This window comes from Sus scrofa, chromosome 7 (assembly GCF_054392235.1).
Source record: "Sus scrofa isolate SSC_HxYL_T2T_F1_AM1 chromosome 7, Sscrofa_HxYL_maternal_Yorkshire_Landrace_v2.0, whole genome shotgun sequence".
Lineage (NCBI taxonomy): Eukaryota > Metazoa > Chordata > Mammalia > Artiodactyla > Suidae > Sus > Sus scrofa.
The window spans coordinates 95,857,146-95,883,497 of record NC_139389.1 but is presented as its reverse complement, the minus strand read 5'-3'; the positions used below and the strand labels follow the sequence as shown (position 1 = coordinate 95,883,497).

Here is a 26,352-nt window from a genome sequence, read left to right as displayed (position 1 = left end):
GAATTATCTTCAGAGAGTCAGGGCAGTGTGTTCCTTGGAGACTCACGACTGAAATTCCCTGTTTCTGGAAGGAAGTCTGTTCCTCATTAGCTGGGACAGCAAGGAGTGTGCTCAAGAGAGAGGGGGCCCACAGCTCAGCCCACCTGTGCCAGCCCAGGGCTGGCCCCACTCCACCGGGCTGTGGAGGAGCCCTGGGGCTTTCATTACAAGTGTCAGACGGTTTCCCCTGAATCCATGCTGATGGCATGTCATACTCGTGCCTCTGGAGGAGCAGCCCTGACACCTCCTAAGAGTCTGACAAACGGTTAAGTAGCTGTTTCAGCTTGGGCCGAGGAGCTGAGCATTGTCTACTTGGCCATGAAGCCGAGAGAGCATGTGTATTCTCTCATGTTCACAGTTAGCGAAGAGACGTTCTGACCTTCTCCATTGTCAGCTACCTCCCCACTGAACCTCTACTCCATGTCCTGTGTATCCTGGAGTAAAACTGTCTTTTTTTTTTTAATTGAAGTGTACTTGCTTTATAAGTTGTTTCAGTTGCAAGTATACAACGAAGTGATTCAGTTATACGTATATGTGTATATATTTTTTCATATATGTTCTTTTTCAGATTCTTTTCCCTTGTAGTTTATTACAAGTTATAGAGTTCTCTGTGCTATAGAGTAGGTCCTTGTTTACAGCGATGTGTTTCTGTTAATCCCAAACTCCTAATTTATCCACCTCCATCCCCCCTCTATTCCCTTTAGTGTAACCATAAGTTTGTTTTCTATGTGAGTCTGTTTCTGTTTTGCAAATAAGATCATTTATATCATTTTTAGATTCCACAAATAAGTGATTTCATGTGATATTTGTCTTTCTCTAACTTCACTTAATATGACAATCCCTGTGTCCACCCATGTTGCTGCAAGTGGCATTATTTCATTCCTTTTTTATGGCTGATTTAAAAAAAAAACTTTCTTAAAGGCGTTCCCATTGTGGTTCAGCAGGTTAAGAACCCAACATAGTGTCTGGGAGGATGCGGGTTTGATCCCTGACCTTTCTCAGTGGGTTAAGGATCTGGTGTTGCCCCAACGTGTGGCAGAGGCCACACATGTGGCTCAGATACAGCATTGCTGTGGCTGTGGTGTAGGCCTCAGTTGTAGCTCTGATTATACCCCTAGCTCAGGAATTTCCACATACCGCAAGTGTGGCTATAAAAAGGAAAAGAAAAAAGAAAAAAACAAAACCTTGAAGAAGCAAGACTTTTTACAAATGCATATGGATTTTTGTGTGTGTTTGATTTAGACTGCTCAATATCTGAAACCTGTTTTAGATTTGGGGCTCTTCTCATTGTGTGTGCGTGTGTGTGTTTGGCTGCCTTGAGGCATGTGGTGTTCCTGGGCCAGGGATCAGATCTGAGCTACAGTTGCAACCTTCGCTGCAGCTGCAGCCACTCCGGATCCTTAACCCACTGTGGCAGGGATCAAATCTGTGTCTCAGCACCCCAGAGATGCTGTGGTCCTATTGCACCACAGTGGGAACTCCCCCATTGCATATTTTGCAGAAGCGCTCAGGGCCCACTTTCATTCACAGAGGGTGGAGAGCCAGTAAGTACGCCTTTTCTGAGCACTGGCAGTTAGGGCATAGGCACTTCCAGGCAGGGGCAGTCTCTTTGCACCTATATCAAGTGAGGCGAAGAAGCAGAAGTGGAGACTTCCTCTTAGAAGCAGCTATATTCCGGGTTCAGGTTGGAAGTGCTTGTGGGGACTGTTTTCCTGGGAAGCAAAAGACAGAATCTTCCAAGATGCAGGCTGAGGTTATCCCTAAGCAATCTTTGGTCTCTAGTGATTTATATTTTTTTTAATTTTTTTGCTGCACCACAGTGTGTAGAGGTTCCTGGGCCAGGAATTGAACCTGTGCCTCAGTTGTAGCCTGTGCCACAGCTGGGACAATGCTGGATCCTTAACCAGCTGCTCTACATGAGAACTTCCGGTTTCTGGTGGTTTTTAAGTCTGATTTTCCTTTCTATGCACTGATCCTGAGAGCTGTTTGCTATTATTTGAATAAATTCCTCTTCTGAATTTAGACAGGGATCATTTCCATTGTTTACAACTGACAACCCCAAAGTGTTCATCTGTGTCCGAGGCTCCAGTCATTGTCCCCTGGCCACGAAGATAATCACCTTGACTTAAGTGCTTTGGCCAGGCATCTAAGTGTCCAGCCACTAGTCAGTTGAATGGAATCTCCTGTTTAATACTGCCTCTTCGCCATACATCTGCTCTTCTTTTCTTTTTTGAAATATCATCTTTATGCCCGCTCCTGCACACCAGTCTGTTTATTGACATGCAAAACCTCAGAGCTCCTGGTTACTAAGTGGATTAGATGTAGGTTCAGTGAGCACTCTTTGTGTTCGGCCCTGGTTTGGGGGTTCTCTGCCATTTGTTGGAAGAACATCTGTCCTTATGCCCCCAATTAATTTAGCCCATGCCGCTTTATAAAGTGCCAGGGTGCACAGAGGTTGGCGATGTGTTCATGTCCCATGGGAATTGGTGGTTCATTCTTTCCCTGACAGTTCCAGTCTCAATTCCTCTGCCCATCCCAACAAAAGTGGGGGAGAGACATTTTAAGTGGTAACTCTGTGGGCTCCCCTTTGGATTCTGGATTTTCTAATCTTTTTTTGTTTACATTTTTTTTCATTTGGTGGCTGTGTGAAGTAGGCTAGAAAAAGAAGAGGTGAGATGGGAGAGTCAAGGCTAAGCTTCATTATTTTTAAGATGAAAACTTTGAACTTACTTTATGAAATTAGATGTCTGCATGTTTCTGAGCACCAAAAATGTCACATGTGGCTTCTCATAATTTACTAAATAGGTAGGACCATATGTGTGTGTGTGGCCACTCATTCCAGAGCAGAGTTTTAACTCCTAAATAGCCATGCACTTTTGCTCATCTCTCTTATCCCCTCACACGTGGAGGCGTGTAAGTTATCATAGGCTTCCAGTAGTCGGTGAGTAATTATCTGTATCAACTCGAAGAGAACTTAGGAAGGAAACAGGGATGAGCTTCTGTTTTAAAAACAAAACACACACTCGCTCACCTTCCAGATTGACACCTGCTCCTTTGAAACCTGAGAGGCCCTTCCTCCCAAGGCTGCATCTGGGTTGCATCTCACTCCCCATCCAATGCTGGTACCTACAGGCACCATTCATCTCTGAATCCCCACACGGGGCTTCCACGGGGCTTTCTAGAAAGAGAGACTCACCTTCACTCTTTGAGCATGCACACTTTTTATTGTTTTAAAAGTGCATGATTTTGTTCCCTTTGCTTCTCTCACTTTTGAGAATCATTTGCCTCTCTCCAAGGAGCTTCCTTTATCTCTGACCCATGCCTGTGTTCTCTTTCCAGGGAAGAGCGATCCCTTTTGCTTGTTGGAGTTAGGAAATGACCGGCTTCAGACACATACCATTTACAAAAACCTCAACCCTGAGTGGAACAAAGTTTTTACATTGTAAGTATTTTAGCCCCTGGAGTGTCAAAGAACAGCTTTAACTCAGAGACCAATTATCCTTGATATGTTTGGGGCAGTCTGGGGCTCTTGTGTGGAACTTTCTGTCCATTTTTATGGGCAAAGAATGAATTTTATTGTTTTTTCCTTCTGAAACCCTTTTATGCTTTCATTTTATAGAGTATAGTGTTAATAATAGAAGAGACCATTTGGAACTGCAAGAGACTGTTCCAGGAGGCATTTGTAAAGTAGGTCTTTTAGTGACTAAATTAATCTTTGCGTAGAAGGGAAACTTCCATATATCCAGACTAATTCATTCCTGGGTTAAAGGAAATTACAAATGTAGACCTGCCTTAATTCAAGGAGCTTATATGTTACAACAGTGTTTTAAAACCTGAAGGCTTGAATTCGGCCAGAGAACAGAACATACAGGTTATCTGTGATCCTGCACAGACTCCCAGAGAATCCTTGTATTCCAGCTTATCTGAATGACCTGTTCCAGAGGGATGTCTACTTCTCAAAGTCAGGCACTTAGGAGGCTGGTTATATTTCCTAGTTTGTGTTAGACGCCAAGGCACCTATCAAAGGGAGGCCTTGGCTGAACTTGAGTGAAATGGGTATACCACCCTCACCATGCTGAAACGCTCTGTCTGTGTGTATAACTCAAACAGTCGAGTTCATCTTGAATGGGGTTGATGGTTCCCAAGCAGAAAGTTCTCGAGGATCTTTGAGAAGAGGCTTAACTGTGCTAAACAGCTTTTCAAATTGCCATATGCAAGAATCTCTTTTTTTATTCATTGCATTGCCAGTGACCGTGGCTCCGTATTTCATTGTAGCCAATGTCTGGCTTTTGGTTAACATAAAAAAAAAAGTTTATAAATACGTAAATATGCGTGAGACATTTAGTGCTTAGTATTTCCACAATAGGATCCTTTCCAGGGATCTCAGCAAGTAGTGATTTTGACCACTTTTTTTTTTTTTTAAAGGGAATTCTTCATTAAAATAAAAAAAAAATCTTCATTTTACTCTTCATATTTGGAAGCTATTTTGAAATCGCTATCCTCCTTATTAGGTTCCCCATTCTCTTTCTTTATCCTGTGTCTTTAACAGTCCTACCCTGGAGTACACGGATACATGGAAGATGCCGTAGTAAAAAAAGTTGACTTTTTTTTTCCATATGGATGTCTGAATCTTCTGTGATGGAAGGTTTGGGAATACAGTCAGTTTGATTTAATTTTTAGAACTTAATTAAATGATAGTTTTATACTCTGAGGACCTACAGATTTAATTAGTGAAACCATGTTTTCAGATCTTCATGGAACAGACTTCACTTGTGTGTTTTTGTATATAATACACAGTGTATTTCTTGTTTCAGTCCCATTAAAGATATCCATGATGTTTTGGAAGTGACAGTGTTTGATGAAGATGGAGATAAACCTCCCGATTTTCTTGGAAAAGTTGCCATTCCTTTGTTGTCTGTAAGTTACCTTTGTTAACGCACAATGTGAGAGGCATTTTACACTTTATAAGTGTCTATTGTCAAGTGTTGCTTTATCTTTGTCAGTCTTGGGGGAGGGCGGAATCCTCCCAACTGTAGCAGGAAACAACTCTTTGATTCCTGATCTTTATCCAGTATTTTCAGTAGTTTCAGGTGGAATGCCACATGATTTTCTCTGTGTATCAGATGCATATTAATTGAACTAACCAAAACATTAGACCGGACTTTCGGCTGCACACAAAGTCTTTTCATCTCAATATAGGAGTTTCTCTCTCTCTCTTTTTTTCCCCCCAAGGAGTACATATCTAGGAATACTATTCATTGGTTAATGAAAAACATACATGCTATTTCTTTATTACCTCCCTACTGCCCATTTCTTCAAAGGCTACTTGCTGGTAACTGCACAATTGTTCTCAATTCTTCTTCTTCTTCTTTTTTTTCATCTCTTTTTGTCTTTTAGAGCTGCACTCACGGCATACGGAGGTTCCCAGGTTAGGGGTCGAATTGGAGCTGTAGCTGCCAGCCTATGCCAAGAGCCACAGCAACACAGGATCCGAGCCATGTCTGTGACCTACACCACAGCTCAAGGCAACGCCAGATCCTTAACCCGCTGAGCAAGGCCAGGGATCGAACCCTTGTCCTCATGGATACTAGTTGGGTTCGTTAACCACTGAGCCCCAATGGGAACTCCTGTTCTCAATTCTTCTAAAGACAGCTTTCTCAAAAGTTCTATTTGTCTTTTTAGTCGTCATGTGTGTTTTCAGTCTCCGAAAATGCTTTGTGGAAGAGAGCAGAGAGCCTCTCTTGGAAAAATGAGGGCTGTTTTGATAGTCCCATTAAAAGATAATATGTCAGAATGAGCTAAGAGCTGAACGAAAGGAAATACCCTATAAAATTCAGAGGAGAAAGCACCCAATAATGTCTTTCCATGGGCAGAGGTGGAAAGCTGGAATCCAAATTCACCAATTAATTAGGCATTCATGTTTATACCAAATGTACTCTTAAAGAGGAGGGAATTTCAGTTTTTCATCCAGTCATTCATACAGTGTATGGTAGAGTCGTTGTAGCCTTATCAGTCAAAGAAGGCTTCAAGTTATTTATTTGCTCAGACTTATTTTTCCAAAGCTCCTCATGCATTTCTGTGGTGGGAGCAGTGTCTGTAATTTATCCATGAGATTAGACTAGCTAGTGATGTTTATGGAGGGGGAAACCTGCACCTCTCAATATCTCTTCTGTTTTTGGTGGCTTGGTGAATTTTTCCTCATGTTCTTATATCCCTGATGTTATTGGAAGAGCCAGATGGAGGGGCTGCCCCATTGTAGAGCCTTTGCTGCCTAATGTTTGGAGCTATCAGCATCAGGCCACACTGGCTCTCAGGAGATGGTGATTTGTGATTTTCCTCCTTTTTTTTTTAATACAACTTTATTAGTTATCCCTGAAAGAATACATGCAATAAGAACATGGGGCACAATTTTAAATAGGTCTAAAGGGACAAGAAACCAAGACTCCCCTTTATAATTCAGTGTCCTTTTTCTCTACCCTTTTTTTTTTGGACATTTCTTGTTTTTAGAGATAATTTCTTAGCATATTTTATTCCTTGCTGGTGCACACTGCTTCATATCTTTATTAACCTCTCTTTGTTTTGCATGGAAAAGCTGTGTATTTGGTCTTTCTACAGTGCCAACACATTGACTGACTTTCTCCCCTCTCTTGCTCATAATATGCAATAGCTATATGCTGTGGGGTTAATCTAAGAAATTACTTCTGGGTAGATTAGGTTTAGAGTTTCTCAACTTCTGACCTTGTTGGATGGATCATTCTTTGCTGTGAGGGCTTTCCTGTGCATCATAGCCAGTTAGCAGCATCCTTGACCTCTACCCACTAGATACCAGTAGCACCTGTCCACCCGTCACTGTTGTGATAACCAAAGATGTCTGCAGACATTACCCAGTGTTCTGAAGGGGGCAGAAATCATTCCCGGTGGAGTGGAGGACCAATGACCTAAATTAATACAGTTTTTAGACTATTGCCTTTAAATTACAAGGTAGAGTTGACTTGTGAAAGACTTTGTTTAAAGTCAAGCAAGCCCCCAGCCCCCATGACTTTTTTGAGATTGCTGATAAGCTGCCCCACAATCTGTGCATTCATTTGTTTAATCACTACTTATTGAGTGTTCAGTGTGTGCCAAGAATTGTTTTAGGTGGCAGTGTTCTAACAATGACTGCACTGAAGCTATCTCTTCTCTTGGTATTTATGTTTCGGTTGCAGGAGACATGATACAAAAAAAAAAAAAAAAAGCAATAGATAGTAGGTTCGATGCTGCAAAGTGCTATGTAGAAAATAAAGCAAGGGAAGGGGCCACCAAGAGGATGTTTGGGCAGGGGGGATGCTATTTTCTGTGAGCTGGACAGGGAAGGTCCCCCTGGAAGGGGTGCATTTGAGTGAGAACTTTTAGAAGGGAGGGAGGGAAGAAGGCCAGGGGGATATTTGGGCAAGTTCTTCCAGGCAGGAAATAAAGTTCAAAGTCTCTAAGGCTGGGCCTTGACTGTCAAATTCCCAAAATAACAGAGGGGACGGTGTGGATGGGAGGGAGTGAGCCTGGTGCATAGCAGATGTGGGATAAGAAAGGACAGGGGGATAGGGTCGCGTGGGAGAGGACCTTAAAAGACTTGACAGCCTCAAAGCATGAAGGCCTTTGGCTCTTCCCTAGTGGTGGTGGGAAACCACAGGGAGGGTTCAAGTCTGGTAGTGCTTGATTTGGTTTATACTGCTTGTTGCTAATATAAAAGGGCTGTGGTTCATGGAGGAATCAGCCCAGATCTGAAAGATTGCCACTGTGTAAAGGCGAGATAGCTTGGGCCACATCACCCTTTAGAGACTTTGGGAGCCTGGGAACGTTGAGCGGAATAAGACATTTTGGCAGCTGTTATTCAGCATGGTTGAATTTCAGTTCAGATTTATTTCTGATTCTTGGACCAATAAAATGGGAATGTGATCAGATCTTACACAAGATCCTGATGTACCTTCAACACACTTTCCCCAAATGAACTGATTTTCTACCTAAAGTGTAGATATAAATGTGAGAAGACATGCCATAACCCTCAGTATCTGGTGATGGGCACATTTTAATGTGTTTGTTATTTTCATTGATCATTTGGTTTTCAAATTTATATTACTTATGTTTTTTACATTTACAAGTTTTACTGTTTATAACTATTTTTAAATAATTCTAACTTGATTTCAAATGTATTTATTTAGACCTGTTTTTTTCTTAATTTCATGTCTATTAAGTAATGCTTACCCAGCATGCCCTGTGCTGTGCAGTTACCATACGGTACATCATTAATTTTCTGACAGCCTAATGGGGCATGTTTTATTAATTATGACCATTTACAAATGAGGAAACTGAGGCACAGAAAGGCTGCAGTAGCTGGGTAAGTAGTGGGGCTGGGTTTGAGTTAGGTGGTCTCATATCAGAGCCTGAGCTCCTCAGAGGATGCTCTGCTGCCATAGTAAGTAGCTATTAAGTAAATGTTGTCCCTAAAGCAGTAACCAAGATCTGTTTTTGTGTAACCACTGGGCTCAGGGCCTGGGGACGGGGACTGGGGTACAGGTGGGACACAGAGTTGAAGACTTGCATATTGTGGGTGATGCCTGTCAAATGAACGCACAAGACCCTGAATTATTAGGTCCATGTAAAAGGAACACAAAACTGCAAGGTGGGAGGACTGAATTTTATTTGGGGATGACTTTAAAAAGTGGGGAGTTTGAGCTGGCCAGGAAAAAGCAGGGTGTTGATAGCCACCGCTGGGTGAGGTAGAGACGAAGGCCATTCCAGGCAGAGGGTAAAGCATGAGCAGAGAAACAGAGGGGGAAGGGCAGGGCCACTTCTGGAACCAAAGCAGGTCCTGGGTGCCTAGTTCTGGGTGATGGGGAGGCTGGAGTATGTTGCTCAGGAAGGGAGGAGGGTTGGGGCTTATTCTGTGAGCAGGGATCACCTGAAGGCTTTTGACCTGGGCGTGGATATATCAGAGACGTTGACTAGTAAGAAAGTTTTGGCATCAATATGAAGCAAATTATAAAGGAAGAAGACTCTTCCTAGAGGAATTGGTTGTGAACTCTAGAAATAAGCATCAAAGAGAAAACCTTTGGATTCTGTGTTCTATGTCTCTTAGGAGAAGGATTTACTTCCCTGCTTTTTTAATATCAGAGAGAATCATAAAAATTGATTTGTCAGTGCTTCACTATTATCTCTATAGGCTATGGAACAGTATCTGAGAATACCTTATTTTGTATTTAAAACAAAAAATTATATTTCTTAGAGTGTGAATAATTTGTGAGAACACATTCCCTTTAATCAAGTCATACACTAGAACTTGATTTACAGTTTCAGAGAAAATGCAAACTACATTTTAAAATGTCTAAGTATAAAGTATTGAATGCACTTCAACTTTTAATCTCTCTGATAATTGTAATGTGCTAAGTGCATCTCAGCCTGTTAACTAAAGAGCTTGTTCTGAATTCACTACATCTTTTAATCAGAGTGACTGTCCTGGCTAACGGTTGGCTCACTTAAAATCCATGTTCTAAAATCAGTATGTTTATTAATGGTGGTACGTTGTTCAGAGCATGTATGTATGCTCAGATACACAGCAGAACTAAAAGAATCCAGGACAATGAGCCATCCTTCCATATATGTCATTTCTGTTCAGCTTTAAATGTGTTTTTAAAAATTGATTCTATAGATATGCAGAACTTTTTACTCATGGCTAAAAGCAGTAGAGAATTGCAATTGCCCTGAATTATAATCTGAAGACTTTTAGTATTCGCCATTTCCACATTTCCTCCAAAAATCTTCTAATCAATGTCATAATAAATATACGGAGGAAAACACTAAGCACATTTTAGGGTTTTAAAACATTTCCAACACAGACACTGTCTCCTAATAATTGTTCAATACAGTAGATTTATTTTTCATTTCTATTCTCAGTTAACTGATCCTGATATTTGTCCTGAGAATCCAGCTGGATCCTTTTTTTTTTTTTTTTTTTTGTCTTTTTGCCATTTCTTGGGCTGCTCCCGCGGCATATGGAGGTTCCCAGGCTAGGGGTCCAATTGGAGCTGTAGCCACCAGCCTCCGCCAGAGCCACAGCAACTCTGGATCCGAACCGAGTCTGCAACCTACACCACAGCTCACGGCAACGCCGGATCCTTAACCCACTGAGCAAGGGCAGGGACCGAACCCGCAACCTCATGGTTCCTAGTCGGATTCGTTAACCACTGCGCCAGCCATGACAGGAACTCCGCGGATCCTTTTTATTTTTAAAGGGCCCACCCTTGGTATATGGAGGTTCCCAGGCTAGGGGGTGAGTCAGAGCTACAGATGCCGGCCTACACCACAGCCACAATGCAGGATCGGAGCCGAGTTTTTGACCTACACCACAGCTCACAGCAACACCAGATCCTTAACCCACTGGGTGAGACCCGGGATTGAACCCGCATCCTCATGGATCCTAGTCATGTTTGTTAACTCCTGGATCTTTTCATCTGAGTCATTCCTTTTTTTTTTTTTAATCACTCAAATGAATTTATCCCATCTGTAATTGTACCCAAGTCATTACTTCTTATGTACCATAAGTCATTCCTTCTTATTTAAACATACGTTTACCCTCCTGGAATTACCTAATGGGTCAATTCTGGAAGACGGTGGAAATCAGCTTTCCATAAAATAGGAAAATCATCTATTTGTTATTTTCTTCTATCTAAGGAGAAATCATTCCAGTCCTACATTTTGAAACAAATTTGAGTCCTCTTGGGTAAGCCAGGCCAACATGTGCAAGTGAACCTATCATCAGAAAGCTCAGGGCCTCCCGCAGCCCTTAGTGTTCTCAGTGAAGCCAGTGCACAGCAACCAGGCACACCAATAATAGCTTCACTTAATTAATTTTATGGGACACATTTTCTATAATTGCTTGTACCAAATAAATGTCCCTGCACATCTTCATTTGCATTTCCAGTCAAGTATTTGCCCAACCTTCACTTATGGTGGGTTTTATATTTTGTGCTAGACAACCATATTTTTTTAAGTTGTGCTGAAAATTTTGGCCATTAAAGTACATAATATTTATATTACACGATTGGATGTGGATATATAACCAAATATAAAATTTAACAGGGCAAAAATGGTGAACACAAACATTCGGCTCTCCTCCCCATTTAGTCTTGGTCCAACATACTTGACTGAAATGAAGATAAGGCACATTTTCCTGTTGGCCCTGGAAAGTAGGAAAGAGTCCCTTAAACATGCTGCAGTTATCCTAAAGTATGAGTAGTGTATAAGATGGAACATATTTGGTTATGATAGGCCAAGGGAGAAATAAGAATCACTGGTGGGATTCCTCTCCTGTCCTGTAACAGGAAAATAACAAGTATAAATCTGAGCACATCCCACATGATGGTAAACGTTGAATGGATTAAACTTTTCTATTAAATGGAGAAATCTCTTATAATGAGTCAAAAAGTAAAGTCTTCTTTTTAAAAAACAATTCAAGGGTTTTTAATATATTCACTAAGTTATACAGCAAACACCACAATCTAATTCTGGAATATTTTCATCACCACCGAAAAGAATCCTCATACCTACTAGTAGTCAGACCCAATTCCCCCTCTTTCTGCCCTAGGATAACCACAAGACTCCTTTCAATTTCTATGGATTTGCCTATTCTGGAATTTCATATGAATGGAATTATACAGTGTTATGTAAGGTATCCTTTTCTGTCTGGCTTCTTTCACTTAGCATAAAGTTTTCAAAGTTCTTCCGTGTTGTGGAGTCTTATCAGTATTTCATTCCTTTTTTTGAGTAATACTTCCTATTTTATTTATCTGTTGATCAGTTGATGACTATTTGGGTTATTTTCACTTTTTGGCTATTTATGAACAATGCTGCTGCAAACATTTGTGAACAAGTTTTTGTTTTGTTATCTTAGAATGTGTCTTGGTGTTGGTTGTGCTGAGTCAGTGTTCTCAGATATGCAGTTTGTTTTAATCTTTTTGAGGTTTTTTGTTTTTTTGTTTTTGTTGTTGTTGTTTTTTTGCTTTTTAGGGCCACACTGTGGCATATTGAGGTTTCCAGGCTAGGGGTCGAATCAGAGTTATAGCTGCCAGCCTATTTATTCCACAGCAACACCAAATCCGAGCCACACCTGCGACCTACACCACAACTCAACGGCAGCGCCAGATCTTTAACCCCCTGAGCAAGGCCAGGGATTGAACCTGCAACCTCATGGTTCCTAGTTGGATTCGTTTCCACTGTGCCATGGTAGGAATTCCTGTTTTAATCTTTCTGTATTTCAGAAATGTTTTCTTTTTTTCTTCGGATAATTGCTAGCTCTGGGTTGAGCTTTTTTATTTTTTCATTTTTTAAAGTTTTATTCAAATATAGTTGATTTACCATGGTGTGATAATTTATGCTATGCAACAGAGTGATTCAGTTATACGTGTACACATGTCTATTCTCTTTCAGATTCTTTTCCCACATAGATTATCACAGAATATTGGGTAGAGTTCTCTGTGCTATACAGCAGGTCCCTATTGACCCGTTATTATATATGCCTCAGTGTGCATATGCCAGTCCCAACCCTTTGGTCCATCTCTCCCCCCACCCACCTGTCCTCTTTGGAAAACATAAGTTTTTCAAAGTCTGTGAGTCTATCAAAGAGTAAAATCTAAGTGCTCCTTTGTGACACCTCAAACATGACAATCCAAAAATGGATGAACAAAAGTATAACATTTAGATGCAAATAAAAGGTAAGTCAGAAACATACAGAGGAGGTTATTTTATGGGTCAAAATAATTTAATTATCAATAAATTTACAATAGACATGAACTTTCTTTTTTGGCTATACCCACAGCATGTGGAAGTTCCCAGACCAGGACCAGGGATCAAACCTGCACTGCAGTTGCAGCCTGCACCACAGCTGCAGCAACACTGGATCCTTAACCAGCTGTACCACAGGGGAATTTCCATAGACATGAACTTGTATGTGGATAAGTTCCCATGGAAATGTATACACAAATATGTATACATAATATATATATATAGCATTTGAAACATCAGAAAAACTGATAAATTAGAATCACAAAATGATAGTATATTTTATCTATCTGCTTTTAAAAATTCAGAAACCTAAAAATCTTTGAAGTAATATATTTTTTTTGAGGTCCTAAGTGTCATGTATTTGAAATTCCAGGATCAGTGAAGTGTCTACTATTAGTCTAAGTCCCCGCACACAGCTACTAAACTTCTGGTGATAAAACCCTGGAATCTCCTTTTTTTAGCAAATTTTCAGATGAAAATTTTAGGCAGACTAAAGTGGTGGTTCTCAGACTTTATAGAATAAACTCTAAGCTTGATCTAACAGGTGTACGTGTAGACACACACATAAATATATAAAATATTCTGTTCACGTACCCACGTAACTTGCTTAATTATTGATCATGTTGTGGACTCGAAATGCCTCAGTAGCCCAAGAACCTGTACTGTGATCACAGTGCTATGCAAATAGAAATTAGTAACAAAAATGAAGCAAGTATCAAAACATGCGGTAGAAAAAACATAATTCCAGGTAGCTAATGTAGATGCCAAAACTGCAACTAAAAACTTCTTAGAAATTAACAATGAGCTATTGTACATATAAACTATGAGTAAGGGCCACAAGCATTATTCAGAGGAAATTCTTACCTTGAGTGGTTTTATAATTAAACAACAAAGTTTGAAAATTAACCAAACATCTCAACAAAATGAACTAAAAGTAAATAAAGCTAAGAACATTAAAAAGGAATTTATGAAGATTAAAAAGATCAGTTACATAGAAAATATTCAAATAGTGCATTTGATAAATCCAAGTATGAGTCCCCCCCCCCAAACCAATGAGACAGGCAAGCCATTTACAAGGCTAAAGAAAAATGGGGAGAGCATCTACTATTTGAATGAGTAAACAACAAGAAATATAGGGATTGCTATGAAAAACATAACTAAATTTTACTGAGGGATATGAGAGAAAACGTGAATAAATACAGAGATGTATCTTCAGAGTACTCAGGTATTGTTAATGGGTAAAAATTTCCCCAAATTAACTAAAAATAAATACAGCTCCCTATTGGAAGAAATTCCTGTATAAAATATCGAGGAAAACTATCTTTAAAAATATGAACTTGAATATCAAGTATTAAATGCACTGTTTAGTGGAAATAATTATGAGAATAGCAGAAAAAGTTATCAAATAATTCCACCCTTTCCTCCTTGCATACTCCTCTCCCTGAATAAGAAAATAACACATTTAAATCATTTAAGGAACATGATTTTTGAAACCTTATATGCACAGGCAATTCTTAAACATTATTGAAGTTTATTAAGAACATAAAAGGAAAATGGAAAATATATGAATTCATTCCCTAAGACCAAAATAATTCTGATATAAGAAACACAGATTTAATAAAAAGGAAATTATATGTCTTTCATGGATTATCAGTAAGAGTCAACGCATTAGGAAATCTAATTGGGTAATTTATGATATTGAGTTAAGGAAAGAAAAACTTGACAATCTCAATAGACGTAGAAGGGACATTTGATAAAATTTAACATCCAGTCTTGATTATGAAAAATAGTTTAATAAATTAGTAAATGATGAGCCCTGCCTTCACATGGTGAACAATATCAGAAGTATCATAAACATCAGACTTAGTGCTGAAACACTAGAAATGGTGATTCTCTTTCCTCATTTTAAAAATGAAGATAACAATAGTTTCTACTGCTAGGATTGTTGTACAAATTTAATGAGCTTGTATGCTTATGAAGTAACTGTTAAAAATTAAGCCTTTTATGTAAGATCAAGCCAATGCAAAAATTTAAGGAAAATAAATGAAACATTATTTGCAAGTGCTAGATGATAATATCTAAATGTAAAGAAAATAGACAATATATTGGAGTAAAAAAAAAGATTAGTAATGTGTAAACAAGGTCAAAATTAAGAAAATAAAAGCCAATGGCCGTATTCAATAGAAAACATTTTAAAAACCTTAAAAAAGCATCAAAGACTATAACAGCATCAAGCAAAAACCATTATAATACTTAAGAACTATGTGAGGAAGTTTAGAACTATACTGAAAAAACCTGTAAAAAGACTACATAGTTGAATATCATTTCATATGTAATAAAATTGAAACACAGAGTCATTGAGGAGAGGATAAAAAGTGATCACTATATAAACGCGCCTGGTAAAGGAGGTTTCTTGTTCATCAGGGAGAAAATGCATCAGGTGTTAACACCAAAACAGAGTAACTATTTCAAGATGTTAAAGGTCAAACACGTGAAACAAACTCCACTAACATAAAAGAGTTCCTTTTTTTAATCTATAAGGAAGAGACAAGTTAACCTCGCACAAAATTTAAAAGAGGCAGAAATCTGGATAGCTAAGAAGCAAATGAATGGCTCAACCTCTGCCATAGTTGTTCAGAATGTAGAAGAGGGAGCCCGACCACCTGGGCTGGCTCCCAGTCTTCTCCCCTAACTGGCTCTGTGACTTTTGACACCTTACCTAACGTCTCTGTTTCCGACTCCATGAAAGAAGATAATTATCACAATACCTACCTTGGAGGTCTGTGAGGAGGATTTAAATGGTTTGGTAAATGTAAGCATTTAAGGTGTAAACTATCACCTGCATCACCCTTATTTTAGTAGCTTAAATGACCAAATTAGTTCAAGCAATCAGATTAACAAATATAGTTAAGATTTTCCATGAATAGTGATGATTAAGTATAGAAAAAGGATTCTCTTAAATGCCATTGGAGGAGTATGACCTGGTACAAGCCTCCTAGAAGGCACCTCAGACTAAAATTTAATGTACACCTATCTTTGAGCATTTATATTTTAGAGAGGCAACTGAGGCTCAGAGAAATGCACCAATTAGCCATGGTCACACGGATGCTAAATGCCAGAAAGGGGAATTGAATGGAAGTCTGGTTTCAGAGTCCTACAGTGGCCCACTTTTCATCAACATATGAGTGAAAATGCTGTTTCATTGGTTCTAAAAACACCATAAAGCAACCTGAGGCCATTTCGTTCCTGTGAAATTGCTGTATATTAAATAAAAATGCCTGTGGTTGGCAAAGTTGCAAGGAAATGGACAAGCTCATTTGTTGAGTCTAGGAGTATAAATTAATATGGCATTTTAGGAGAGCAAATTGTCAATACTTGCTGAAGCCATAAAAATAGGTGCACCCTTTGACTCAATAATTCCACCTCTAAGAGTTTATTTTTAGGAATGCATCATGGAAGCACAAAAATACCTATGTATAAAACCATCACAGTGTTTACAGTTGTTAAAAATTGGGACCAATCTTAGTTGCAGTGGAAGATTGGTTAAGCTAATTTTAGAGTATTCATAAGATGAACCATTCTAAATTATGGAAAAAAATCAATTTTTACCATGGGGAAGGTTTCCTGTATTTGCTTTTTCTTAAAGTTCAAAAGATTTTTTTTTTTTAATTTTGAAAGTTTCTTAAAATTTGTTTGTTTTAAAATAAGACCAAAAAAATCATTATTTAATGAGCAGTTTCTCTGTACTTGTCACTGTTCTTACTGGTTTTTGCTGATTATTTCACAGTAACTGCTGAGGGAGGTATCCTTTTTTTTAATTTAATTTTTATTTCATTTTGGAGTACAGTTGATTTACAGTGTTGTATAGTTTCAGGTGTACAGCAAAGTGATTCAGATAGGTTTCCTTTTTTATGCATATTTTACAGATTAGGAAACTAAAGAACAGAGGAGCTATGTCACTTCTCTGAGGTTATCCAGCCAGTCTGAGGCAGAACCAGAATTTAAACCTACTTCATCTGCCTCCAGTGTCCTAAATTTCATCCAGTACACTTATGATCCTATTTCATAAGATAAATACAAAAATACATTAAAAACTAGAGACATGTATTGACTTATTAAAAAAGGTAAAATTGTAAAAAATTGCATTTTTTCATTTTTAAGCTGTTTTTATAAATTGTATACCATTCTTATAGTTGATATGGTATTACTTTTGCATAGACAGCTTATATTTTAGGGAGAGGCATTGTTAAGACATACTGGGTACACCATAGTTTTCCGCCTTTTCCAAGTTCACTGTTGGAGCTTGGATTCAGGCAGTGGACCCACGGGGTTGCTTTGGACAGGAGAGAGGTGTGGTGAAGTCAGAGGTGCCTCTACTGGAATGGCGGTGGGGATGGAGGTGGTGGACTTTGTGTCAGGGCAAATAGTGACCTTGTGGGCATTTTCATCTCTCATGCTATTTGTTAACTCCTTTCCTGAGAAATAGGCCTGATAGCAAGTGGTGAGGACATGAATAGAAACACTACCAAGTAAAGGATATTTACTTCTTTCCAAGCACGAATCTGTTCACATCACAATTTTTTTTTTTTTTTTTTTTGTCTTTTTGCCATTTCTTGGGCCGCTCCCGCGGCATATGGAGGTTCTCACTCAGGCTAGGGGTCTAATCGGAGCTGTAGCCACCGGCCTACACCAGAGCCACAGCAACGCGGGATCTGAGCCGCCCGTCTGCAACCTACACCACAGCTCACGGCAACGCCGGATCGGATCGTTAACCCACTGAGCAAGGGCAGGGAGCGAACCCGCAACCTCATGGTTCCTAGTCGGATTTGTTAACCACTGCGTCACAACGGGAACTCCTCATTTCACATTTTGTTGGAATCATTTTGCATGTTCATCAGCTGGGACCGCCTGCTGTATTGTAGTGTTGTCACATTAAAATATTCTTTCTTTTGCATGGAATGCAGATCTTCTGATATAGTAATGCTTGTTTACACCCAAATGTCCTCCATTTATTCACTGAAGGTCAAACTGGGGGGAGGGGATCAATAGGACCCTTGAGTTTGGATTTTGATCTTAAATGTCTTTTCTTCTTAAGCCAACTAATGGTTTTATTCCTTCATATTGATTCCGGTTAACTCTGCTGTTAAAACAGTTGGTATCTAGTCACATCAAAGAACTTTATAGTAAAGCATAATAATGAGAAATCTTTAAAAAGAGTTCCAGTTGAGAAAAGTATTTTGTTCTCTGTCCCACATACTAACCTTTGTTATATGCCAATTAAAAAACATTTTTATGTAATGAGTATAGCATCTCTTTTTTTAGGGCCTCACACGGGGCATATGGAAGTTTCCCAGGCTAGGGGTCAAATCAGAGCTGCAGCTGCCAGCCTCCGCCACAGCCCTGGCAACTTAAGATCCGAGCCACATCTGCGACCTACACCTCAGCTCACAGCAATGCCAGATCCCCGACCCACTGAGCGAGGCCAGAGATCGAACCCACATCCTCACGGATACTAGTGAGATTCTTTCCACTGTGCCACAAAGGGAACTCCCAGTATCCTTTCTTTGACTCAAAGATTAGTTTTATCACCCAATCTTCAAAACATTATTTCTTTTTATTTACTATACTTAGAGCTTGTGTAAACAGATTTGAAATTATTTTATATAGAAAAAGTGCATAAAGATAATTTCTGGTGAGAGTAAAATCTAAACCAGACTACCTTCTCTGTAACTTTTCCTCTGGCTCTAACTTCCTGAATCATTACTCAGAAGCAGACTTCCTGTGCTCTTTCATTCACTGGCTAATTTAACCAGGAATTAACTCTTAGCATGTTCTTGATAAAAAGCTTTCTGGTATATTGTTTCTGCAAATAATGTAAAGGGACATGGAAATGCCCATTTCCCTGACTGCGGAACTTTTATTCCTAATCCAGGTGAAATCTATGTTGCTATCCTGCAGAGTTGCCTTCCCCAAATTATTACCTGGTATCTGGGCCCCTCACCTACGAAATGGGACACATGTAAAGATGCATGATTCAGGAGTTCCTGTCATGGCTCAGTGGAAACAGATCTGACTAGCATCCATGAGGATGCAGGTTTGATCCTTGGCCTTCCTCAGTGGATTAAGGATCCGGTGTTGCCGTGAGCTATGGTGTAGGTTGCAGATGCAGCTCGGATTTGGCTGCGGCATAGGCCGGCATAGGCTGGTGGCTATCGCTCCGATTCAACCCCTAGCCTAGGAACTTCATATGCTGAGGGTGCAGCCCTAAGAAGACAAAAAAAATTAAAAAATTGTGATTCAACAATCTGAAGAGTTTTCTTGTTAACACTGAAATTAAAGATAGTTATCTATTGTTTCATCCTTGTATTTGGGTGAAATGAAATCCTCCCAGATGTCAGCCCAAGAAGACTCTCCAACTGAACTTAGAGATCTCTTTTTATCATAAATTGAAAACTGTATTATTCCCTTTTGCCTTGGGTGCTAGAGATCTCAGAATTAAACACGGGTCTTAATTGAAGTGACTATCTCGTACCTAAAGATGAAAATATATATAGGTTCTTTGCTCTAAATTTTCATTTGGCTCTTTTTTAATTGTCCTAGGTAATAGAGACTTTAAAATTATAAACCACTAGGAGTTCCCATCATGGCGCAGTGGTTAATGAATCCGACTAGGAACAATGAGGTTGCTGGTTCGATCCCTGGCTTTGCTCAGTGGGTTAAGGATCCAGTGTTGCCATGAGCTGTGGTGTAGATCACAGACACGGCTCGGATCCCACGTTGCTGTGGCTCTGGTGTAGGCTGGGAGCAACAGCTCCAATTAGACCCCTAGCCTGAGAACCTCCATATGCCACAGAAGCGGCCCTAGAAAAGGCAAAAAAAAAAAAATTATAAACCACTAGAAATAGTTTTCAGAGTTCTAAATAATAAATATAGTTCTCTGTAGGAAAAAATAGATGGTAAGCTTTCATTTCCTATATAAATACTCGTGTAGGAGTTTGGCGAGTTGAGGTGTTACAGAATTTTTTAACCTATGTTCTTATGCTGGAAGTTCAATTGTATAAAGACCATGCATAATGAAAATATTTAAACAAATAATTTATTTGATTATGATTTCAGTATTTAATTAAAACACTAAATACTGAAACACATTGATCTATTCTTAACCCAAGAATATCCCAAATACAGAGTAGTATATTTTCTCTTTCTCTGTTTGTCTTAGCCCAAAAGATATTCCTTATAGTAGACAGATTGAAAAAGTGGAATCCCCTAAATGCTCATAAATAAGATTAATAAATTGTGGTTTATTCATATTTTGACTATTTCATAACAGTTTAAAGAAATGAGGCTGATTTATATACCAATAGACACATGATCATATCATACTGATAGAGAATGAAATGGCAAAATACATAGTTTGACAGTTAGACACAAATTTTAAGACTTTTTTTCAAAAGACGTATTTATAAATTCCTAATAAAAATTTAGATACATGCCAAATTTATAGCTAATTTCCTTCCAGGGGAAGGAATTGTGGTATTTATGGATGTTCAAAAGGACTTTATATTTTTTCTGTGATTTTTTTCAACCTTTTTACAAATTTTAAACTTACAATTTATATATTTAAAAATAATATATTAAAATACCAACCATGAATAGCCTTAATTATTTCTCCAGCTTTAATAACTGCTTTAAAGTCCTAGGTGGATTGTGTGCTTTGCTGACACAATTCTAGGACATTGAGAAAAAAAAGGAAATGATCATTTATCCCCCCCAACTTCATTTTCTATAAAATATTTTCTTTTATATTGAGACTCTTGTTCTTCTGTTGACCTTCCTTAAGTCTTAAGAAATCATGGAAATTTTAAGATAACAGTACAATGACTGTGGGTTGAGGCAAAACTAAATTGGTCCAAAGTCAGCTTGGCAAATTGTCATGCTGTTTTTGTATTTATTTCTTTCAACTTTAACACCCACAATTTATTAAGTGAGACTGTGGATAAAAGCGGAAGCTCAGAATCCTGTTTGGACACCGTTTAGGAAGGAAACCAGGTCTTTATGGGGGCACCCCCTTCCTCTTAGCCACTGGCCAGGAAAACCATCTTTCTGTTTAAAACCTATTCAATTTGAGAGAGGTGGGGTGACTTTGGGAAGGAAGATGACCTCTCCCTTGTAAAGTGGAATGGCTCCATTTCCCCCCCTGACTTATTCAAGTCATTTCCACCACTGTTTATAAGAACACTTGTGCTGAATGTGTGTAGTGACAGCAATAGTCATTTAAAATATGGCTCAGATTTCATGCCTTCAAATTTCCTCTGTTCTTTTCAAATCTTGGATCATTACAGTCCCAAATGGAGCTTTCAGGCAGCTCAAGTTTTGCTATACCCTTTTGGAGTGAACAGATATGCTTGTAACAAACCAGAAATTTAAAAATACATATACTGTGGAGTTCCCATCAAGGCACAGTGGAAACGAATCAAACTAGGAACCGTGAGGTTGCAGGTTCGATCCCTGGCCTCGCTCAGTGGGTTAAGGATCCGGTGTTGCCGTGAACTCTGGTGTAGGTTGCAGATGCGTCTCGGATCTGGCATTGCTGTGACTCTGGCGTAGGCTGGCAACTGCAGCTCCGATTTGAACCCTAGCCTGGGAACCTCCATATGCTGCGGGTGCGGCCCTAAAAGTACAAAAGACAAAAACAAAAACAAAAACAAAAACAAAACAACCCACATATATTGCTACTGTGTGTAATATAAGCATTGCTCTATCAAATCTGAAAAGAAAATGCCTTAATGGGAGCCAGGTCATCTCCAAAATGATACTGGGGACGTTTTTCTTAGATGCCTTACCTTTTGCGGTCTCCAGGTAGTTTTGGCCCATGGAACTGATGTGACATGCTGGCAGAGAGGAACTTGTTTATTTTGAAGGTTTATCAACATGTTCTTCATTTGGTATGTTTTTGGGTTTTGACCTCAAATTAAGCTCTGCTTATTTATTTAATTCACTTTGCTCTGTGGCTGAGACACTGGTCATTTTTAAAAACTGGTTCTTTTATTTCATTTCTTAAAAATATTTTAATAACCTTTTTACCTTAGAATATTTATAGGTTTACAGAAAAGTTGCAGAGATGATACAGGTGGCACATACTCACCTATTTTCCCTAACATTAACATCTTATATTCCCATGATACATTTGTCAAACTAAAAATAAACCTGATATATTGTGCATTACTCTTAATTAAATTTTGTCCTTTATTTGGATTTCACCAGTTTTTCCACTGATACCCTTTTTCTGTTCCAGGATCCAATCCAGGGTACCACATTGCATTTAGTCATCTTATCTCCTTAGTCTCTTGACTTGTGACAGTTTCCAAGTTTTTCCTTTTTCCCATGACCTTGGTAGTCTTGAGTCATACTTGCCAGGAATTTTGTAGAATATTCATCATTTTTCAACATATAAAAATATATAACCTCTGGGATTTTTGAACAAAAGCCCATGTAGACTTAGTGATAATTTGTACCACTAATTTTCCATTCATGTACCAACTTCAGCCTTGTTACCTTATCTTACCTTCAGATTGTTACCTTATCTTCATTATCAGTGATGGTAACACTCTAGAATTAAAGGATGCTTTAGGACTCATTATTTATACTGTTTAATAGTTGCTTAATGTTGGCCTCATCTGTGGATGCATTCTAAATTCTCACTTTTGTCAGTTTGTTCAGTTTAAACCCCATAGAAAGTTTATGTTTTATCTATTGTTTATGATAGATTCGAGATGGACAAACAAACTGTTACGTATTGAAGAATAAAGATTTAGAACAAGCTTTTAAAGGAGTTATTTACTTGGAGATGGACCTCATATATAACCCGGTAAGTCTAATACCTCCCAGCTTCTCTAGACAGAAAGTAAAATGTGACCAGACTGAAGAAATGCAAATCAATATAAAATGTTTCAGAATTTTTGCAGCTAGAGAGTAAAGAGTGTTTAAAACTTAGCCAAAAAAAATCAGTGTTGGACAGCCTGGTGTTAATCCTGTTGAACCAGTAGAATTGATGGCATGTCTTTCACAATATATCTAAATGTCAAGAAAAAAAGAGGAGGTGTGAAGAAATTAGTTTTTTAGCTTTATTACCTTTAGTCTTCTTCCAAGGCAACAGTTGCTATTGGACAGAGATATATTTTCAAGCCTCTGGCATGTTGTTATTATAGTAGATACCCTTCTGTCCAACACTATCAAGATGAGTAGTTAATTAAAAACTACAGTTAAAGGAGGATTTTTTAAAAAATATATCATAAATTCTTAGTTTAATATAAAATGTGTAAATATACATTCACTTGCCAGTCTTTAGGTATGGGCTTTAAAACTTTTTTTAATAGCATGGACTTATTATTTTTAGTTCTACAGCATATTCCTTGCATAAGTACACCCATAACCTCTATAATTTCTAATTTCAGTAAATTTAGTAATTTCTTGAAAATAGAAATACACTTTAAAAACATTCATAGAACAAGCTGACTGTAGAATTCCTCCAGATTATTCCTGTGCAGACATTACCTCAATAGCAGCATCTTTTTAGTGACTGACCTTTATCATGACTTTCTAGAGCAACATCGATTTCAGGTCTTTTGATCAGTGCTTCTGTGTCGATGACTTATGTAATAGTTAAAAATCAGAATTGCAGTTAACAGGCAACATAGACATAAACAGGTTTGTGAATTAGCACAGCTGATTCCAGGTGGGCATACAGTTTGCCTGTCAGGAGCTGAAATTCCTAGGCTTGCATTATCGTGGCTTACTTAGCTGTGGGTGTTCATTTGCCATAGTGTCAAGAGTAGGTTCTAGAAGGGGAAGGGAGAGCTCAGGTTGATCTGGTTAGTGATGTAAACGAATGTAGGGTAATGGTGCCTTTTTTATTTTTGTCTTTTGAGGGCCCCCCCCACTGCAGCATATGGAAGTTCCCAGGCTAGGGGTCTAATTGGAGCTGTTGCTGCTGGCCTGTGCCACAGCTATGCCAGATCTGAGCTGCGTCTGCGACCTACACCACAGCTCACGGCAATGCCGGATCCTTAACCCACTGAGCGAGGCCAGGGATTGAACCTGCAACCTCATGGTTCCGAGTCAGATTCATTTCCGCTGCACCATGATGGGAACTCGGGTAATGGTGCTTTTACAGTAATTAAAGGAATAGCTGCCCTGTACTGGCCACTTATAGCGTGCCAGGCTCTGATGTTAATTCATTTACTCCCCAGAGTAAGTCCGACCAGTAACTATCATGAATACCTTTTCAGGATGAGCAAATGGAATGAAACAGGAGAGCTGATTTGCTAATAAATGACTGAGTCAGCATACAGATCCAGATCTTTCTGACTCCTCATTTATCCTTATGTTACATTGCTACCTGTTTCCTGTCTTTGAGAGAGAGATATCCATCAAATCAATGGTAGGGAAGTTTTATAATTTTTTTTTAGCATTTTTCATTTTTTAATTTTTTTGTTTTGAGATAACTGTAGAGTCACATGCAGTTGTACAAAATAAGTTTTATATTTTTTTGAGATAACTGTAGAGTCACATGCAGTTGTACAAAATAAGTTTCATATTTTAGTCCCAGAAGTGTTAGAACGCTGGGTACAGGCTCTATTATGGGTCCATTACTACTTCCTCTTTTACTCCATTTGTTCATCTTCTCCTCAGTGCGTGTTGCACACAGATCACCCTGTTTCTCCTGTTTTCTTCTGGTAAAAGCACTTGTATGTAGACTGTGTGCACAGGTAAAACTAGAATTTTAGGGGGAAAACGGTCTTAGATAAAAAATTTTAGCGAAGTAATGTTCTAGTTGTCCACCTGATGTAGAGCAGAAGGTCTTGATTTTCATTTTTGAGGTTTTCCTCCGTATGGTGATTTGGACAGACCATTAAATCTCCCTGACCCTCAGTTTATTCCTTATAAATGGGGCTAAAATGACTCATGTACTTATTTTTCTGGATCACTGAAAGGAAATGAGATTCTTGGTAGAAAATCTGTTTTTTATAAGCTAGAAACTGATTTTCAAATGCAATGTATTACTGGCAAAAGCATTGCTTAAAACCTTTATGTGAAAGGAAGTTGTGCTTTTTAGAGCCTTCGGTTGGAGGACTTTATGCGTACAGCCTCTGCAGTGGGTTAAAATATCTCTTTGATGGGCAACGTGGAAACAACACTCTGGAATCTCCATCTGACTTACCAGAGTGATGCTCATGAAATGAGCCCTGAAACCCATGCAGAGTGCCGGGTACCCACTGTCTCTCTGCTCCCCCACCACAGCCCAGAGGGGCAGAAAGTGTTGGTTTCCAGGGCTTCTCAGTTATAAGAAGAAGAGGAGGGTGAAGTCCATCTAAATGCTGCTGTTTTTTAACGCTGGTATCTTTCTAGATCAAAGCAAGTATTCGGACCTTTACTCCCAGAGAAAAGCGCTTCACTGAAGATAGCCGCAAGCTGTCCAAAAAGGTAGGTCAGTGCAGTAAACTGGCTTGTTGATACACTCAGCACCTGGAGTACTTAAGTCGTGACTCGTTTGCCTCCCTGCTTCCCTGTCCATTTCCTTCTCTCCCTTTCTCCTTCCTCTGTCTCCTCCCTTCTCTCCTCATCTCCTTACTCCTTGCTCCCTGTCTCACTCTCTCCCTAGACAAGGATTTCACTTGAGCTCCGTAGGAAGGGAAAGACTCAAAACATATCAGACAAAGCAGAAGGTGTCAGCCTTCCATTCATCCCCTGATCCATTTTGTAAACAGAAATTTCTAGCATCAAGCCTCTGTCAGGTTCTCCTGAGTTTACCTGCCCTCCCTTCCCTCCTTTATTCACAGCCATTTTAGTCTCTGTCCTTGAAAGTTTTGAGAAGACCTTCTGCCTGCTGCCGGGAGCAGGGGAGAGGCGTCTGTCATGAAATTAATGCAGATTAATGCAGTGGATCCCCCCCCACCTGCTCCTACCATCCTTGTAGCTTGTATTTGCCTGAATTGGGGATGTGTGGGCATCTTACCTCCTACTTAGTTAACTCTCACTCTGCCTGTTGCCCCTAATGCCGCTCTCATCAGTTCAACACGAAGTGAAGATCAGGGCTGAGTTGGGAAAGTTTCAGTTTTTGTTTTTGTTTTTTTTTTTAAACATGACCTTTACAGTTCTTTTCAGAGCCCTTCCCTGTCCTGTTCAGAGACAGTTCAGGATTTCACTCTGTACCTATTGTCCCTCTTCAGTTGTGTCACAAAGAACAAAGTGTCCCCTTTTTCAAGTGTTTATTACTTCCACCACTTCCTCTGGGGTGAGCAGCTGTGGATTACATAAAGCAAGTTAAATATAAAGCCATCTTATCATCCTTTGGTTTCCCATGAACTTCTGGACAGACACGGAAAAAGTCTAAAACCTCTTCAGAAGGGAGCATCCACATGTTTTGTTTTCCATCTGCCATAACATGGACTGCAGTATTTATTTTGTGTAATCTGATTAAACTCCTTCTTACTACTATTG

The 26,352-nt window shown here is 39.1% G+C and overlaps 1 protein-coding gene across 16 annotated transcripts in view; it reads left to right on the top strand.

The window, feature by feature from the left end:
* Window positions 1–26,352, top strand: part of MCTP2 (multiple C2 and transmembrane domain containing 2) — a 237,545-nt gene that overhangs the window by 132,276 nt on the left and 78,917 nt on the right. For all 16 annotated transcript variants that reach the window (XM_084967038.1, XM_021099366.2, XM_084967035.1 and 13 more), the window contains exons 13-16: window positions 3,379–3,481; window positions 4,854–4,956; window positions 22,619–22,720; window positions 25,261–25,335. In XM_084967038.1, the coding sequence (XP_084823164.1) occupies window positions 3,379–3,481; window positions 4,854–4,956; window positions 22,619–22,720; window positions 25,261–25,335 (383 nt within the window). The remainder of the gene's footprint in view (window positions 1–3,378; window positions 3,482–4,853; window positions 4,957–22,618; window positions 22,721–25,260; window positions 25,336–26,352) is intronic.